At 40.1% G+C, this 20,076-nt stretch overlaps 1 protein-coding gene across 1 annotated transcript; it reads right to left on the reverse strand.

Moving 5' to 3' along the window:
• Nucleotides 1-7,809: 7,809 nt before the first annotated feature.
• urod (uroporphyrinogen decarboxylase) lies at nt 7,810-19,982 on the reverse strand. The gene is made up of 10 exons (XM_004565317.3): nt 19,790-19,982; nt 18,388-18,500; nt 18,052-18,131; nt 17,817-17,879; nt 12,075-12,272; nt 11,838-11,999; nt 10,513-10,647; nt 9,946-10,046; nt 9,570-9,636; nt 7,810-8,073 (listed from the first exon to the last, which is right to left on the reverse strand). The coding sequence occupies exons 1-10, from the start codon at nt 19,813-19,815 to the stop codon at nt 7,909-7,911; spliced, it is 1,110 nt and encodes a 369-aa protein (XP_004565374.1). The 5' UTR covers nt 19,816-19,982; the 3' UTR covers nt 7,810-7,908.
• Between the last annotated feature and the right edge of the window lie 94 nt (nt 19,983-20,076).

A 20,076-nucleotide genomic window follows, 5' to 3' on the forward strand; every position in this document is an offset into this window, starting at 1 on the left:
CACCGGGGCATGTTGCGTCGGACCCCTTTTTCCAACACACACGTCCGGTACCACGTCACAACAAATACGTCATTTCCTGTTGATTAAAAAAAAAAAGCACCCTCAAACGGTCCTAGGGGCCGAAAATGGTCCCGCCCGATCAGCGGGCGAAGCCGCTGCTGCACGCCGGAAATGAGGCTTCGTTTCCCGCAGGTCTGTTTAAGCAGCCCGCTGTTTTCCAGCCCGGGGTCAAATGTGGAGCAAGGGCGCCACCCGGTGGACAAATAAAAAAATTACAACTCTAAGGCCACTACTGCAAACGGAAACGGAAGCATTACCTATCACGATCGATTTGACCGTAATTTTTTTGCCGTGAAAAATAGCGTTTATAATGGGTTTCAATGGGGCACAAAACGGTCCCTAGGGTGATCAGTGTGAGTATTTTTACTGCTAAGCCGTGTTAGGCTGATGTAAGAAAATCAGACTGAAATTTTGAATTTTTTACAAAAACGAAACCGGGTGGCAAGTTTGGCTATATTACACCCAACACAGCGGAAATGGCTTTCATACGAATGGGAAAAAGTGGCACAAAAAGAGCCCAGTATGACGTGAGGGCTAGGAAATGCTTAGCTTTTTTTTTTTTTCTGTTTCTTTTAGTAAAGCGCCTGTTTGGCAGCTGAGCTGGAAACAGTTCAGAGGGATGACACCTGATTGGTGGAGATAACGCTTGGCTTTAACACCACTGCCTATCGCTAGGTGACATTTGAACCTGGAATGAAATAAGCCTAAGCCGGTTCAGCTAAAAGATTCCTAACAGTTCTCTGGACTTCCTGTAGTTCTATTAACAGAGGGTGAAGCTTCATTAAAGGTATGATCGTTAACTGTTGAGTGATGTAATTTTTCATGGCAGTGTTTTTTCTGTAAAATTGTAGTCAACTTCATGACAGAGAAATCCAGCATTTGGTCATCTATTTGGTTTGGAGGAGTGAAAGTGAGCCGTTCAAATCACTGTACCAGCTATCAAGCATGGTGGTGGTAGCATCATGCTCTGGGGTTTTTGTGCTTCCAGTGGTTGTGGTGTAAAATAGCTAGAACAATTACAGAGGACTACCACCAAACTCTTTAACTTCAAATCAACAGTTACAGTTTAGTTTAGACCCAGGTGATCCAGCAGCTAAATAATCCAAAACACACATCAAACTGGTTTTGAAATGGACAAAGCAGGCTAACGTTACGCCTTACTAAAGCCCTGACATTGCCCCTACTTTATTGAGTATGCTCTAAAGCCAGGTATGTGTCAGAAAACCAAGCTATTTTTAAATGAACTCTACTAATTTTTACAAGAAGAGTGGTCAAAAACTCAGTGAGAATTATGCCATAAGCTTTTTGAGAACTACCAAAAGCATCTAGTGAAGGTGCAACTTGCTAATGGAGATTTAGACAAATCAAACATCCCTAGCCAGAAGTGACTGAGACCAGTGGCTGTGGAGTGCTAAGCTATTTGCTAATGTTAACAAGGTTGGTTAGCACGCTGCATCCATAAGGTATAAGGGCACAACACATGGGCACACATTCCTGCCAGCTGAACACCGTGGCCATCCGAGAGGTTTTCCCTTTATGACACTCGGCATATTTATTTTGATGGTTTTCCTTCCATCGCTCATTTGCAGTCTAAGATGAGCAGGCAGACATTTAGGTCACATTTGGAGAGCAGACACAGACAGCTGGACTTGTCTCGGGCCTTTTGAAAAACAACACTCAGCTGTGCTGGTTATCACTTGGATTTAACTTCAAAAATTGCAGAAACTCCAAAAGACGCCAAGTCTGAGAAACTGTAACATGTTGTCAGAACACTGTCAGAAGATTTCATCAGGGTCAAGCTGTTAACCGGGCCCACTGGAACTGAGTGGAAAACTCAGACAGGTCAAAACTCACGATGTGTTGAGTGGAACTTTTTTTCTTTAGAAGCTCACTAATTCAGTTTACTGTGTTCTAGAGGCCACACTGTTCTGTACTGCTTAAGCTGTTTATTTATAAAGATGTTCATTACAAAGCTTTTCTCAAAGGACTCCTGACTGTCATAAAAACTTGTTTCCACACCTTCAGGCAGGACACTGTCTCACTTTTGTCCCAGTTAAAGAACCAGTCACTGGGACGTCTTTGTCCCATTTTCCAACTCAGACCTCAGCCTTGAATCGCTGTCTGTGTACGTCATCACTGCAAACATAAGGTGTATAAGTGGTTGAAAAACAATGGTGTGCTTGGTTTCAATCTAACTTTTTCCTTTCATGAGTTATTTAAAAGTTTCTCTTTGTGCACATGTCGAACAGGTTAACACGTGAGGAGTGGATCGAAATTGTGTTGATATCTGGTGAACACAGTAACCATCATTGCAGCAGATTTCAATGCAAGACACCCTACGAGACCACCAATCTCCCGTGCTACAGTTAGCAAACTGCTTGCTAAGTTTCATGAAACTGGTTCAGTGTTGGATTTGCCAAAATGTGGACGCAAGAAAACTGTCACTAATGAAGAAACATCAGTGGCTGTCCTAGCTTCATTCAGCAAGAGCCCACAGCGTAGCACTCGCCGCATGTCACTGGAGAGTGGCATTAGTCAAACATCCCTTCGGCGGATATTAGCTACTCACAAATGGCACCCTTACAAACTCCAGCTACTGCAGCATCTCAACGAGGATGACCCAGATCGGCGCACAGAATTTGCAGAATGGGCAAAACAAAAATTGGAACAGGACCAGTGTTGGTCAAGTTACTTGAAAAAAGTAATCAGTAACTAATTACTGATTACTTCCCCAAAAAAGTAATCCCGTTACTTTACTGATTACTTATTTTCAAAAGTAATTAATTACTTAGTTACTTAGTTACTTTTTAAAAACACGATTTACAACCTGAAGAGGTGATAAAGCGATAGATCTTTCAGCCCAATTCTACTTTTTCTGCATAAATCATCATACAAAATGTAATCAAATGGAAAAGTCTCTTTTTAAAACTTGTTTTATTAGTGTTAATCTTTTAACTTTATGCATCAAGCAAAAATTTAATTATATGCAACATTCTCTGACTTGAATAAATTAGTTTAACATTTAAACCTATTTTCTGCACATTCCAGCATATAAAATACAATATTTTTTGTGTTTACACTCACTCTTTCAAATAGATGCAAGTAAAACACAGCAGAAAATAAAGTCAAAGACTCAGCGGTCCTGTTGCTCTATTTTCACCTGTAAAGCAGGACTGCGGTAGGCGGAGGTTTACCCTTATGCAGGTGTGCCGCGGTCAGTTGAAGAATCCGCGAGTTTCTCTGTGAGTTTCCCATTATGTCGTTGCGCACTCGGTGCTTGCTCGGAAGTTTAGGGGTTTTTTCGCTGTAAAAAGAAGTTTTCTTCCCACGCACGATGCACGCTAATGTTTTTGTCACTTTTTATGGAATCAAACTCAAAGTAAGGTCAGTACTTCCACGCTTTAAACGCTGCACGCTCATACTCTCTCCCGCACTCGATATGTGATCCATTGTTGATCTGCACACAGCTGTTGTCACTAACGGCGCACTCGCTTACGTCACTGTCGTGAGACATTCTCGCAAAATATCACGGTTTTAGTAACGCAGTAACGCAGCGTTCCTATGGGAAAGTAACTGTAATCTAATTACCGTTTTTGCAATAGTAATCCCTTACTTTACTCGTTACTTGAAAAAAGTAATCAGGTTACAAGTAATGCGTTACTGCCCATCTCTGAACAGGACCCTCAGTTCACGCAGAAGATTTTGTTCAATACTGAGGCAAACTTTTATGTGAATGGTGAAGTTAACAAACAAAACCACCGCTATTGGTCTGACACTAACCCACATTGGGTGGATCCCTCCACGACTGTTGGAACAACAAAAGTGATGGTTTGGTGTGGTATATGGGGTACAACGATAGTGGGTCCATTCTTCATCAATGGAAACCTCAAGGCCACTGGATATTTGAAATTGCTACATGATGATGTGTTTCCCTCTTTATGCACTGAAGCTGGCACGTTCCCTGAGTTTTTCCAGCAAGATGGTACACCACCACATTATGGGTGCCAGGTACGAGCATTCCTAGATGAACAGTTTCCTGGAAAGTGGATTGGTCGTCGTGGGCCCCCAAGTTCTCCTGATCTGACCTCCTTAGACTTATATCTTTGGGTTCATCTGAAGGCAATTGTCTATGGTGTGAAGATACGAGATGTGCAGCACCTGAAACTACGGATACTGGATGCCTGTGCTGGCATTTCTCCTGCGGTGTTGCTATCAGTGTGTGAAGAGTGGGAGAAGAGGGTTGCATTGACAATCCAACACAATGGGCAGCACAATGAACACATTTTATGAGTGGTCAGAAACTTGGAAATAACTCATGAAAGAGTAAAGTTACATTGAAACCAAGCACACCATTGTTTTTCTTGTGACATTACCAATAAGTTTGATGTGTCACATGGCCCTCTTCCTATTGAAAAAACAAAGGCTGTATCCAAGATGGCCGACTTCTAAATAGCCACCATGGTCACCACCCATCTTGAGGAGTTTGCCCCCTCACATATACTAATGTGCCACAAACAGGACTTTAATATCACCAACCATTCCCATGTTATTACGGTGTATCCATATAAATGGCCAACCCTGTACATTACACAGAAAATGAAATATTTCAGTATTTTCTAAGATCATTCAGTTCAGTTCAATTTATATAGCGCCAAATCCCATCAGCAGTTGCCCCGAGGCAGTTTATATTGTAAGGTAAAGATCCTACACTAATACAGAGAAAACCACAAACCAGCCTATTCTGCATCAACTATCCCACATTCAGTCATCTTTCTTCCCCATTCTGATCCTCAGTTTGAAGTTCAGCAGGCTGTCATGACCATCTCTTCTTGCATAAAAGCTTTGAGTTGCTGACCCATGATCAGCTGACTATACAGTGGGGCAAAAAAGTATTTAGTCAGCCACCGATTGTGCAAGTTCCCCCACTTAAAATGATGACAGAGGTCAGTAATTTGCACCAGAGGTACACTTCAACTGTGAGAGACAGAATGTGAAAAAAAAAAAAAAAATCCATGAATCCACATGGTAGGATTTGTAAAGAATTTATTCGTAAATCAGGGTGGAAAATAAGTATTTGGTCAATAACAAAAATACAACTCAATACTTTGTAACATAACCTTTGTTGGCAATAACAGAGGTCAAACGTTTACTATAGGTCTTTACCAGGTTTGCACACACAGTAGCTGGTATTTTGGCCCATTCCTCCATGCAGATCTTCTCGAGAGCAGTGATGTTTTGGGGCTGTCGCCGAGCAACACGGACTTTCAACTCCTGCCACAGATTTTCTATGGGGTTGAGGTCTGGAGACTGGCTAGGCCACTCCAGGACTTTCAAATGCTTCTTACGGAGCCACTCCTTTGTTGCCCGGGCGGTTTGTTTTGGATCATTGTCATGTTGGAAGACCCAGCCTCGTTTCATCTTCAAAGTTCTCACTGATGGAAGGTGGTTTTGGCTCAAAATCTCACGATACATGGCCCCATTCATTCTGTCCTTAACACGGATCAGTCGTCCTGTCCCCTTGGCAGAAAAACAGCCCCATAGCATGATGTTTCCACCCCCATGCTTCACAGTAGGTATGGTGTTCTTGGGATGCAACTCAGTATTCTTCTTCCTCCAAACACGACGAGTTGAGTTTATACCAAAAAGTTCTACTTTGGTTTCATCTGACCACATGACATTCTCCCAATCCTCTGCTGTATCATCCATGTGCTCTCTGGCAAACTTCAGACGGGCCTGGACATGCACTGGCTTCAGCAGCGGAACACGTCTGGCACTGCGGGATTTGATTCCCTGCCGTTGTAGTGTGTTACTGATGGTGACCTTTGTTACTTTGGTCCCAGCTCTCTGCAGGTCATTCACCAGGTCCCCCCGTGTGGTTCTGGGATCTTTGCTCACCGTTCTCATGATCATTTTGACCCCACGGGATGAGATCTTGCGTGGAGCCCCAGATCGAGGGAGATTATCAGTGGTCTTGTATGTCTTCCATTTTCTGATGATTGCTCCCACAGTTGATTTTTTCACACCAAGCTGCTTGCCTATTGTAGATTCACTCTTCCCAGTCTGGTGCAGGTCTACAATACTTTTCCTGGTGTCCTTAGAAAGCTCTTTGGTCTTGGCCATGGCGGCGTTTGGAGTCTGACTGTTTGAGGCTGTGGACAGGTGTCTTTTATACAGATGATGAGTTCAAACAGGTGCCATTCATACAGGTAACGAGTGGGGGACAGAAAAGCTTCTTACAGAAGACGTTACAGGTCTGTGAGAGCCAGAGATTTTCCTTGTTTGAGGTGACCAAATACTTATTTTCCACCCTAATTTACGAATAAATTCTTTACAAATCCTACCATGTGAATTCATGGATTTTTTTTTTCACATTCTGTCTCTCACAGTTGAAGTGTACCTCTGGTGCAAATTACTGACCTCTGTCATCATTTTAAGTGGGGGAACTTGCACAATCGGTGGCTGACTAAATACCTTTTTGCCCCACTGTACCTAGACTTGACTTTACTGGTGCTACATTCTCTAGAAAAACTGTAACAACATCTTGCCAGTGCAAGAGAAAGCCCTCAACACAAAAGCTTCTTACAGAAGACGTTACAGGTCTGTGAGAGCCAGAGATTTTCCTTGTATAAATATGTGCAAAACATATTTATATTCATTTGGTCAGGAGTACCGTTTTTAAGGGCTCATCAAATTAAGTACAATTCATCTTGAGACGGGCATGTAGTGGTTGTCAAAGACAGGCTGAGTGGCTATGGGTTGGATATTTCTCATGTAACGGAAATCTAAAAACATAATAGAATATAAATTCAGATTAAATCTTTATCTAATGATGAATGGGAGGAAAAAGAGACTGCTTCTCCTAATAAACCAGATTTTCTACACAAAATTCAGATTTAGGGTGAAAATCAGAGCAAAGCAGCGTCTTCGTGTACAGCGCGCATTTGTTAAAAGATCTTCTATCAGCAGGAGTAAAAATAAAACTCTTCCTGCTGAGATCCAGCAGGAGATTTGTTCACAGTTAAGATGTTAGATGGAGGAATGATCAACTGCCGGGTGCTGACATTTTTCCTTTAAAAATTGATTTTATAACTGCAGCAGAGTGTCCCTTGATGAAACTCTCTGCCAAATCACCCGTTTTTGTTTTTACAGCAGTTTGGATCTTTTGTTTTTGTTGTTTTTTTTTTTTACTTTGGCAGCCTTTGAGAATGAAACTCCTTGTACTGATGAAGAGCTCTGCTTGGACTAAAGATGTTTACAGATGCAGAAATGTGTCTCCTTTTTTTGAAAGTGCCACAGGGATATTTTACAGGATTGTGATTGGATTTAGAGAATAAAAACATCAAAACGCTTCATAGTACACACCACTAGTCAAAGCTCTTTAGACCTTTTAGATCTAATATTAATACAAACACAATCTCATTCAGTCCTTTTCAGTCCAAACACATAATCCAGTCCTGCTCAAAAAAACATTACTGCTGAAGAGAAAATCTGGTCTTCAAAATAATAACAAAAAAAAAAAAAAAGAAAATGTTTGTTGTGGAGAGCTGTGGCAGATGAGAATGTACAGTACATGCTGATCTGGATGTTTTCCATCTTAAATTAATATCCTCACGTTATTTTTTCCCCTCCTTTGTTGAAAATCAGCCTCCTTCTGAAAATAACAGGAAAAGCATTCTCTGTGTTTCATGTGTTGAAAAATAAGTAATTTGTTTTAGGATTTCCTGTTTATATTCAAATGGACACATCTACTACTGTTTAGAGCTTTTAATAAAATAATGCCTCATTATACATTTTTCTTGCATCACCATCATAAGGCCAGGTTTGGTTCTTCATACAAGACATTTATCTTCATATCTGTTTGATCATCTGTTTGGAGTGCTGGTGCACAGCTTCGACGAAGGCACCTATGTTCTCCGGCTCCATGTCGGGGTAAACGCCGTGGCCGAGGTTGGCGATGTAGCCCCTTGTGCCGAAACCCTCCAACATCTTCTTCACGATGTCTGAAATGCGCTCCTGAAGAGAAAGAGAGCAGGTTCACGTCAGTCACCGTCACAAAGAAACGATCCAACATAACGCTCTTTCGGCAAAACGCATTCTCACGCAGTAAAACTGATTTTAACTAGGACGCTCAACGGCAACAGCAGGTGGCCGAAGTTAAATGCAGACATCATCTCCTACAATGAAGGCAAAACTGTTTGTGCTCGCCATCAGCGACACGACGTGACACATACGCCAGATCACAGTGCACAGGTGAGCTGAAGGGTGAAGCCGTGTGAGAGGCAGAGTGTGTGAGAGAGGTGGTGCAGTGTCATTTTAGATGAAATTAGCGCAAATGTGAGGGAACATGCTCACTGAATGATAATGAGGGAATCAGGACAAGGAGTGCAAGCTAATCTCAGCAGATTGTCTGTGGCCACCACAATCAAGAGAAAGACGTTTCAGGTCATCGCTTTGCCAGGAGACTGGAGAGCTTTTCTTCCAGCGATCATATCCTATAAGTTCATTTAGAGAACATCTGTGTTTATAGACTTGTTCTTTTTTTAATATCAGGATATCTGACAGAGTCAATGTGTAGTCAAACGTCTCTACAATGACAGAAATGGGACTTTGGCTGGTCTGACCCACTCAAGCTCAAAGTGGGCTCTATGTGGCCAACAATACAAAGTTTGAGCCTCCTTATTTACAGTTTAGAGGGGAAAAAAAACAGAAGATAACCATTTAAATGTTTGGCAGGTGTAACGATACAGGGTGCAGGAGTCTGGACTTTTCAGGGTTGCAATTAATTTGGCTTTTTTTCAGTTTGTTCAAACAAACATTAAAAAATTAGCAGCTATAATGTTGATACATTTGGAGTTTGTGCTTATTTAACAAAGTATAAATAAGTCAATTAAAATTTGTTCCTATGATTATCACCGCAGATTACAGGTTTGTGTTGTTACCCATAGACTTCAATGAAACAGCTCATACTTTTTTTTTTATATATATATATAAATAGTGATTAAAAGCTCTTAAATCACACATTCAACGATGATCTGCTAAATTAACAGGGATATTTCAAGCTGATTATTTTCTTTAATCACCACCGCAGATGGTGACTGATTATTAGAAAAGTCTTCATTGTGCTGTTTGGTGTCATCTTGTGCACCACACTGAGCAGAAAAATCAGATGTTTGCAGGGATGACAATAATCCAATTGCCAAAGCAGTCTGATGTTTCTGTGACCACAGCAGCTGACGTGGATAGCACCACAGCCAACAACCCGGGGATGTCAGTCTGGGGTCAGACTAAAGTTGTATCATTTAAAAAACACAAAAGATGGAAAACTTCAAAGACAAAATCTTTCCAGATTAGCAGGTTAAAGTCATTAACAGCAAATGGCAAAAATCAAAGGTCAAAATGCAGTTTTCTTAAATATGAAAACATATGAAAGTCACTTTTATGAGAATTACCTAAGTATGAGTTTCAGATTTCTATGTGTCGGTTTAAAGCACAGTGAAATTGGAAGTTACCTTTGGAGCATACAGAGCACAGGGGTCCATGTTTCCTTGCAGGCTGACCTTCCCTCCTATGCGTTCCCTGAATTCACAAACATACACATCAGAGGACACACGAGTTAATCCTTCAACCAGCGGTTTAAGCATTTGATGAATAGATCAGCCCAGCAACAAGAGAGAGGTCAGCAATGGCCAACATCACGCCCAACATCACTGCTATGACCGCCTACATTTGCTTCAAGTATTTGTAGATTCTGTGTGGGCTTTTCACTGTATGCTACTTCTCTATTCAGGCTCACGTTCAAAAATGTTTGGCTGGTTTAAATCTTACAATTAAAACACAGAGTCTGGTGCTGCATGCAAAGACAAACCAGTGTGCGTTTTGTGTTACCGTGCGGATAGTGGGTCAATGGTCCAGTCCAGGCCAACCACTTCATAATTAGACTGAGACAGTTCCTCTAAGGCGTAGTGAGCATCCTTTGCAAATACAATCTAAATATACACACACACACACACACACACACACACACACACACACACACACACACACAACAACAGATTTTCAAATCAACTTCTTCAGGAACCATTGTTGGTGAAATGCTGCCACCTGCAGGTAGATCCAACAGAACAGTGGTTCTCCTTACACTGCATGAATCCTTAATGATCCCTCCAGGGAGGCAACACAGTGCTAATAAGAATAGAGCCGAGTGCTGACACAAATATAGCAGCTACTAATGACCCAACAAACAAAACAATGAACATCATTTTTTTACTACTAGTTGTTTGAAGCTTAGCATCTGATATGCATGTCAGGTGACTCTCTTTGCAGTGCATTCATGCTGATGTGTAAGTGTAGAAGTCCACGTGTGTTACGCATGTGTGGATGGAGGAAATGTGTTTCTGATTATACACTGAGGGACAAATGTCTGTGTGTGAATCTGTTAGGTGTCCCTCTCACCATGGGGACATCCTGTCCTGCCTCCTTCAGTTTATCTTTGACGCGGCGAGCGATGTCTCGGAGGTAAGGCAGCGAGAACTCTTTAAACTCCGCAGGTCCCAGAATGCCGGCGTGGGACTCAAACACCTGCAGTGCCTGAAAAACACACAAGAATTGTGTGAATGGTGACAGTGACACTTTGAGAGTGACCCAAGACGTCACTGTTATAAACACTGGGATTTCACAGGTGCGGCGCCCAGCAGTGGGGTTAAAAAAAATAAAATAAAAAACAAAGAAAAAAGGAAATATAACACTTTAAAAGGGCTGTCTTTGTGTTAACATTTCACTTACAACTTCAAATCCCTTCAACTTGAGTATTTTTCTGCTGTATTATGTAGAATATATGAATTAAAATACCTGAAACCTGAAAGGCGACCGTGCTGACCACTTTTCTTTTTTAACTTGGAAACATTTTCTGTCTCAGCGTGTCTGACTGACATCCCTCCCACTCACAGCAGTGATGACAACACTTCAATTTACGTCACTGTTGCCAGTTAACTGACTTTGTTGCTACATTCATAGACTTGTCACACTTCTTCAGTACTTTCTCTTCTTTTGTAAGAAAAAAAAAAAAAAAGCACTTCGTTCAAGCAAGCACACAGACCCGGAGCTCTGTCGCTGTCTCAGATTGGACACATTTGTTCAAGTCTGCATTACGCTGACACATACTGATTAATGAGACAGTTAAAAGATGGTGCTGTTACGTCAGTTCAGTCCGGTTTTATTCATGCAGCACCGGTTCTCAAGAAAAAAAAAAAAATCCCGTCAAGGTATTTTAAGACAAAGATTGTGCAATATTAACCATCATATGATCTGCTATGACCAATACTTGTTGACAGTGGAGAGGAAGAACTCCCTTTTAACGGGAAGAAACCTCTTGCAGAACGAAGGCACCGGGGAGAGGCAGCCATCTGCTACGATCGATCGGCTAGGTGACGGGAAAGAGGAAATAAGGGAGCATGGGGAGAGAGGACCACACACCCACACCATTGTTTATGTTCTGTACAAATACTGAAAATTGCAGGATTGGGTAAACTTACTGGAATAATTTGTGCTGCCTCAGCTGTATTTTGCACTGACGTAGAGATTGTCAGCATTTATTTATGTCCTTGACTCAAACATATATGACTTACACTGACTCTGTCCTGTGAATTTTTTTTATTTATTTATTACATCTTTTCTTTTTTTCAAGGGAAACTAAAATAAGCTAAAGATAAAAAGATTTATATATAGTGACATCATAATGGAGGAAGTCTGTTTAGACACAGAAAGCAAGGAAGTCTGACCTGAGCTCCAGCTGCCACTTGTCCTAGCAGATACTCCACGATCACATCTGTCAGCATCTTCAGCAGCATGTGGCTGGCTTCGGGGTGCTGATACAGCCAGCGCTTTGCCTTAGAGTGAGTGTTGGAGCCTCCACCTTCTATCATGTAGGACATGAGCGTCCACTGTGGATGAACAGAGAGCTGTTAGAATATGGAAGCATTATTTTCTATAAATGTTTAAACATGTGCGCGCCTAACCGGAGCCCCGCTGAATCCTATTAGTGGCACTTTGCCCTCAATTTTGTGTCGGGTCAGTGTGATGGCTCTGAAGACGTAGCCCAGTTCTTTGGCAGTGTCCACTTTGACCTGCAGCCGCTGCAGGTCCTCTGGCTCCTTCAGAGGCTCTGGAAATGTTGGACCTTTACCTGCAACCATCTGGACATCCATACCCATGGCCTGGAGGGAGGAAGAAGAAACAAAGACAAACCAAACAAGTTAATATATCTGCTTTCAGTCATGCAGTGTCCAGTCCATCACAGGCCTCATTTTATTTATGATGTGTTCACAACCAGCGTTGGTCAAGTTACTTGAAAAAAAGTAATCAGTAACTAATTACTGATTACTTCCCCAAAAGAGTAATCCCGTTACTTTACTGATTACTTATTTTCAAAAGTAATTAATTACTTAGTTACATAGTTACTTTTAAAAACACGATTTACAACCTGAATAGGTGATAAAGCAATAGATCTGTCAACCCAATTCTACTTTTTCTGCATAATCCATCATACAAAATGTAATCAAATGGAAAAGTCTCTTTTTTTAACTTGTTTTATCAGTTTTAATCTTTTAACTTTATGCATCAAGCAAAAATTAAATTATATGCACCATTCTCTGGCTTGAAGAAATTAGTTTAACATTTAAACCTATTTTCTGCACATTCCAGCACATAAAATAAAATATTTTGTGTGTTTACACTCAGTCTTTCAAATAGATGCAAGTAAAAACACAGCAGAAAGTAAATAAAATCAAAGACTAGCGGTCCTGTTGCTCTATTTTCACCTGTAAAGCAGGAGTAGGGTAGGCGGAGGTGTGCTCTAGTGCAGGTGTGGCGCAGCAGTCAGTGGAAGAATCCGCGAGTTTCTCTGTGAATTTCCCATTACGTCGTTGCGCACTCGGAGCTTGTTTAGGGTTTTTTTTTTTTCGGAGTAAAAAGAAGTTTTCTTCCCACGCACAACAGATGCTAATGTTTTTGTCACTTTTTATGGAATCAAACTCAAAGTAAGGTCAGTACTTCCAAGCTTTAAATGCTGCATGCTCATCAGGGGCGGAGCGTGGGGGTGGCTTACTGGGCTTAAGCCCGGGTTGTTTTGTCAGAAGCCCGGAGTCTTTTGGAGTGTAATTTTTTCATAGTTAGATGCCTGGCTGACAACTGTATAAAACAAAAAGTACAGACAATATTCGAAGCACATAGTGCACACTGTGGGAATTTACGACTGTGCGTGAATCCCCCCTGATATTGGTATGATCCGAGCTCAGGCACTAAGCGACTGAGCGAGGGGGCGGGGCAGCTGCCGCCTGTGAGTGCGCTGTTGGAGAAACGGAGCCAGCCATACTAAGGAGAGCTTAAGTTTGACCAGATACCAAAGCAAATCATTCATACCGTACAAATAATGTAAATATGACGGTGAATCACGAAAGATTGATATCAAACTGATCACTTGACCAATATTACGTTACTCGCTCTTCAAGTGAATCAACAAATGGCGAAATGAAAAGCCGAACAAATGCTTTTTTTTTTTTTTTTTAAATAGAGTCTTATCTTACGTGTGTTTATTTCATATTTTCAGTTCTTACCCTCCCCGACTAAATCGGTTTCAGTTATGTACTGAAATATAAGAATGGACATTAGAGGCTTCTTTCAAAGAAAAAACTCAGGTAAATGTCATTTTATATATTATGCTTTGTATGTTGTTCAGTATATTTCTATGCAAAACAAGAGGGATTTCAGTACACAGCAGGATATTCACATTTGTAACCAGATATTTACATACACTTTAGGGAGAAAACATAAAACATTTTTACTGTACAACATCAATTTAGAGTAAACTTTTGTTTTAGATAAATATTGAAATATCTTTTGAATTAGTTAAATGTCAGAATAAAGAGAGACAGAGCTGTCTATTTTTATCACTTTGATCAAATTTAGGAGTACATGTACACTAAGTTTGTTAATTAATAAGAAACTCCAGACGATTCCATTCTGAGCTGAAGAAGCTTCTGATAGGTTCGTAGAGTCCATGTGAGTAAATTGGTGGCACAGCTGTGGATGCATATAAAGGCAAAACACAGAGCCTGTTTCTTTGACATGGGAAAATCAAGAGATGTCAACCAAAACACCAGGAAAAGAACTATGGAGCTCCATAAGTGTGGCTCAATTTGAATACAATTTGGTGCCATTTGCAATTAAGAAATACAGATAGTTTCTCTCTTTACTCTTAAAGTTAACAAATATGTTTTTTATATTTATCAATCTAAAAAAATAAACATTTAGTCTGATTTGATGTTACAATTAAAAAAGTGTTTGTGTTTTGATCTGAAGTAGGGCTGAACGATATATCGCATTTGCGATAATATCGCGACATGATCAAGTGCAATTTTCTAACAGCAAAGGCTGCGATTATACTCTGGACATGTCCAAATTCATGGGCTGCATCCTCCTGAGGCCGCATTTGTAGACCGATTACGTCACAGCGACGCGCCGAAGGCTGTCCAAATTACTACCATATCCCAGAATTCATAGCGCGGCCCAGCCAAACTCCAGTTTCCAACAATGGCGGCCGCTACTAAGTTTTAAAATTACTCATACTAATCTTTCTGGGTCACAAAATAAACTTTTAACATATTTTCAGGCGAGAAAGTAGTTGTGTAAACATCAAATATCTGCTCGGTTTATCAAGATATCCCATATTTGCAAAAGTGCTTCGACGTTTTCAGAGGCATCTGCTACCCACCAGCTCGACAGCTAGCCGGGAGCTCGAGGGTTACTGATGCGGCCGAGAACGGCACAACTCCCGGCACATCATTTTCAGATCACCGCGGAGTTTCGCTGCTCGGGTTAAACGTAATATATAAGTCACTTAGACAACCTAAAAATGTTATTGTTGGGCTTTTTTCAGTGTTTTGTTTGTTCGTGAGTAAATCGGTTTGGCTGAGATTAAAGTTATTAGATTAGATAAAATAAAACTTTATTAATCCCCCGGGTGGGTTCCTCCTTGTTTTTCACACAGCTGACTAAACGTCAAACAGAAAACTTATTAAACAGAAGTATGAGACAGTCGAGAATTTACGCCAGTGTCTGGTTATATTTTAGATAGCAAGAAGCAGACGGCCGAGTTTATTAAACTCCATCGAGACAGCGGTGACGCTAATCAGAACTAGCCTTCTGATTCAGAAGGCTAGACCGTCCAATTTCACGCCTTTAAATTTTAAAGGCGTGTTTGTGTGTGTGTTTATACAATTGCTATTATGTTTGCACTTTATGTGTAATGTTACTGACTGCAGAGATCAGTAAGCTGTGTGTATTTTTTATTTATTAGTTTTATTTATTTAATATTATTTTTTAATTGAATGACTGTCTAGTAGTTCACAGATGTCGAAAAACTGAGTGTGGTAAAGCCACTGATTTTGTTTATGTATATTTCTGCAATCTGCACATTGTACTGACTTTCATTTTAATGTTTACACCAGGGTTCCTTGTCAGCACTTTATGCTCAGATGTTTGTAAGCTAAAAATAAACTATTGTGTATGTTCAAATATACTGTTGTGATTGAAGAAGTTAAATAAAAATGTCAGTCATCAATTCATGCATCACCTCATGTCATCATAACAGAGGTCTGTCTTCCAGGAAAGAACAGTTTAAAATTAATGTAATATAGTATTGGCCATACTATATGATGTATTGCTTGTCTTTGTTTAATAATACAGAAGACAAAGACCTTAAAAAATAATCGCATATCGCATCGCAATCGCAATATTGGGGCAAAAAAAAAAAATCGCAATTAGATTATTTTCCATAATCGTTCAGCCCTAATCTGAAGAGTACATAAATATCTGGTTTCAACTGTATATTTGATGATTATCAGCACAAAGAGGGAGAGAGAGGAACAGAGAGGGAGATGGAGAATGAGGACAGAACAGAGATGGAACAAGAGCAGGTGAGACACACATGTCAGTCAAATGGTTGTTTACCAAAAGTATCACCGTATCATAGGTCCTCATGTATCTCGTACCTAGTGTTTCTTTTTAGGTTTGCTATTTTTCAAATTCTATATTTATTAAGTTATGCAGGCTTGTTTGCACAACAAGGCTAAATAATTATATAAACTTTTCTCAATCTAAATAGTGGACTTTGGTAGAATTTAAAAAAAAAAACAAGTGTAATGCAGGTCTATGATGATTTTTAGTGCTACTATCATCTAGTTCTGATTCTGGTTCTGTCTTGGTTAAGTCCTCAGTAGTCCTGATTTTGAACTGTTGCAGTCCTGTTTTAATTCCGGATCAGTTCTGGGTCTGGTTGAATCGGGGTTTAGTCCTCGTGTCTTGATACAGCCCCGACTTTGTTCTGCCTTGCTGCTTAATAAAAAAACTAGTTTAAGGTGTCCTGCACATGTGATATATATATTTCCCTATATGAAGTCATTCTTTTTTGAACAAAACTCAAAACAGAGCCAATTAATCTTTCAGTCATTTCTAACCCCCCCCCCCCCAAAAAAAAAAAAAAAAAAAAAAAAAAAAAAAAAAAATCCCACATGCTTACTACCCTTTAGGGCTAAGCCCCAGGTGTTTCAAATGTCTGGCTCCGCCTCTGATGCTCATACTCTCTCCCGCACTCGATATATGATCCATTGTTGATCTGCAGACAGCTGTTGTCACACGTTGCACTCGCTTACGTCACTGTCATGAGACATTCTTGCAAAAAAAAAAAAAAAAAAAAAAAAAAAAAAAAAAAAAAAAAAATCACGGTTTTAGTAACGCAGCGTTCCTACGGGAAAGTAACGGTAATCCAATTACCGTTTTTGCAATAGTAATCCCTTACTTTACTCGTTACTTGAAAAAAGTAATCAGATTACAGTAACGCGTTACTGCCCATCTCTGTTCACAACATAAGCCATCCAAAGGCTCTTTATATTGTAAGACATATTAAAGAGGGTAACCCAACTATCAACTGATGTTCTAAGAAAAAAAATAATAGCAAGCGTGGGGAGGAAGAACTCCCAGCTAACAGGAAGAAGGCTTTGAGTATAAAGGAAGGATCAGGGAGGGTCACAGCTGTACAGAGAATGAGTGGAAAACAGATTCAGGACACCTGAATAGATGAAAAATATATCTTGTTATTTAATTAATTAATAGTGTCATCAAAAGAGTTATTTTGTCAAAAACATTTTGAGACACTGCGTCCACTGTGGAGGAACACAGTTTCTCTATTTCTTCCACAGAATGTCTTTTGTACAGTCACCCTCCCCTCACCCCCAACCAGTCTGAGCCTGGTTCTGCTGGAAGTTTTGTTCTGTTAAAAAGGGAGTTTTTCTTTCCCACTGTCGCCAAGTGCTGGTCATAGGGGGGTAATCTGATTGTTGGGGGTTTTGAACCAAACTGAAAAATTAATACTTAATACTTGACTAATGGTAATTTGTTAAATTAACAATTAAAACATGTGGACATCACATACATGTATTACATCAATACATAGCCATTTGTTACCACACATGAAAATTCTTCTCATTCCTGAAGACATAGCAGACACTGGTTGTACTGTATGTCAGAGGTTATTTAAATATTAATAAACGTCAAAACCCTAAACACACTTTCTACTCACAAAATGTATATTTTTCTGATTACAGAAAACCTCTTTTACTGTACATCTGGCAAAAATATAGCAAAAGACTAGCTGTAAACATTTTATACATGCTAGCAATTGAGCCTGGTCTGAACAGACTTACCTGTGGGACAACTAGGATATCAGAGAAGATTATGGCAGCATCAAAGGGAAAACGTCTCAGAGGCTGGAGGGGGGGGGGGAGAAAAAAAAATTGGGATAAGTTATTCTTGTTGGTACCCTGTGGGTGGTGTAACAACCACTCCATCATCTCACACCTAATAATGGTGTTGCTGACTTGATGTTAACACTGTGAAATTAGATTTTTTTTTCTCCCCCCTGTGAATCCAGGTCTGTACCTGCAGAGTGAGCTCACAGCAAGCCTCTGGTGACTGACATGTCTCAAAAAAGTCCTTCCCTGCTCTGGACTCACGGAACTCTGCAGATTAGAGTAAAAAAAAAACAAAAAAAAAAAAAACACTACAGATCAGCATTAAGACTCAATAACAGGGAGTTAGTGGTTATCAGGGATGTGAATCTCATGCTTATGGTCATGCAGAAAGTGAAATACTACAATATGAAACCTGAAAACATGATCACGAATATTAAGGGTAATCAGTGTAGCACATTTGATAGTACAGTGCTACTATTCATGTCAGAAACAAGAGACGAAAGAACTGATCTGAAGCCTGTACCTGGTAGATATCTGCCAGCCTGTCTCATACACCAGACTGGGACATGTTCGATTTCCTCTCCTCGTGCCGCTCTCAGGAATGTGTCGTTCTTTAGCTGAGGAAAGTCTTTGGGGCTGGGTAGAAAGCACTTCATGTTAGAATCGAAAAATCGAAAAATAAAAATAATACAAATTTAGACAGAATTTTAAGATATTTGTGGCATGGCCAAAGCACACTGGCAATTTCAATTTATATTACATAGTTGAGGGAATGGAGCTTAGCTGATAGTGTCATAACCTCTTTACAATACAGCCGCAAACTTGAGTTATCTAAAAATAAAGGCCCACCCTTCCCTTTCCCCTGCAATCACTCTGGGCATCCAGCTGAAGGGCATTCACCAAAAGAGTGAGTCTGGGAGATAACCGTCCTCTGCTCTCTTATCTTCTCCCAGCAGGAGAAATGACAGTTAAATACAGGAGTGCTTAGGATGGATCAGTAATGTATCACAACCTTAATCTAATTCAGACTCTGACATGAAACTGTTAGACGGACCACAAAAACATTTCACAGATAGCCAATTATGTTTAGCTTGCTACACTTAACTTTAAAAGATGCAAGTCTGCTGTTAGACTCTTAAGAATTAAACGTGTGGGTTATAAAAACACACTATCAGAGTTTGTCATGGATTCTGTATGGGATCATTTAGATGCTTCAGCTTCCACACTATATGTAAAAATGTCAGAATAAAAAAACTATTCCCATTAGAGTGACAGAACCGTAGGAGTTTTTTTTTTGTGTTCAGCTGACACTATCACTCACTTTTAGTAAACTGACTTAAAGTAAAATGACCTGGATAAACTTTCTTTTTATTTTTTAACAGCCCTCTGTATCTTTAGCACCATTATTACATCCATACAATATTGATTGTAAATAAGGTTAGCACGTTGTTAAAGCAGGCCATACAAAAGGCGTCATACGTTTTGTAATGACGCCTGGCTTTCTCGGAGTTGAAGCTAGTTAAATAGAACAAACCAAAAGATTAATAAGACTTTTACATTATTAGCTCTGCCGAATTTATCAGACGATCCACAGAATTTGCTTAAAGCACTAATTCATGTTGCAAAATAAGTTCATCTCTAAATATGAACAAGAGATTATTAGACTGCTGGATTTCTGAATGAGTTTTTTTTGTTTTTTTGTAAGAGGAAGCGACTTCGCTTTGGCATTGGATTACGTAGCTTTAAGGAATGAGGCCTGTGTTTCTATAACTGACCCATAATAGGAAGAAATGTTTCATAACAATGACAACGGGGGGTTTCATAAGGTCACTTTTTAGACGGCTAAACAGCCAAAATGCTAACCTTAAATGTAACAATGTAACAAGCAGCAGTTTGTTTCGAGAAACAAAGAAGGAAGTACTCACAGGATTAGATTTTCTTGCTTGCTCATGTTGGCGGTGCTGAGGATGGGACAGCCTTTCAGAAACTCCTCTGTCTCTCTGCGGGGATGTCAGTTGTAACCTGCTGCTCCTCAACTGTCATTTAAACCCCGCTCGCATGGACACAATCAGCTGCTACAGCGCTGTGGGCGCGGCCATCTTGAAAAACCACGTGACCATAGCAGGAAACGAGATGACGCTTCAAAATAATAGTCTTTTTCCATATTTAGTCGTTATCTACATTTTGTTCCCTTAAACTTCAGTACAGTTTG

The sequence above is a fragment of the Maylandia zebra genome, linkage group LG18 (genome assembly GCF_041146795.1).
Source record: "Maylandia zebra isolate NMK-2024a linkage group LG18, Mzebra_GT3a, whole genome shotgun sequence".
Lineage (NCBI taxonomy): Eukaryota > Metazoa > Chordata > Actinopteri > Cichliformes > Cichlidae > Maylandia > Maylandia zebra.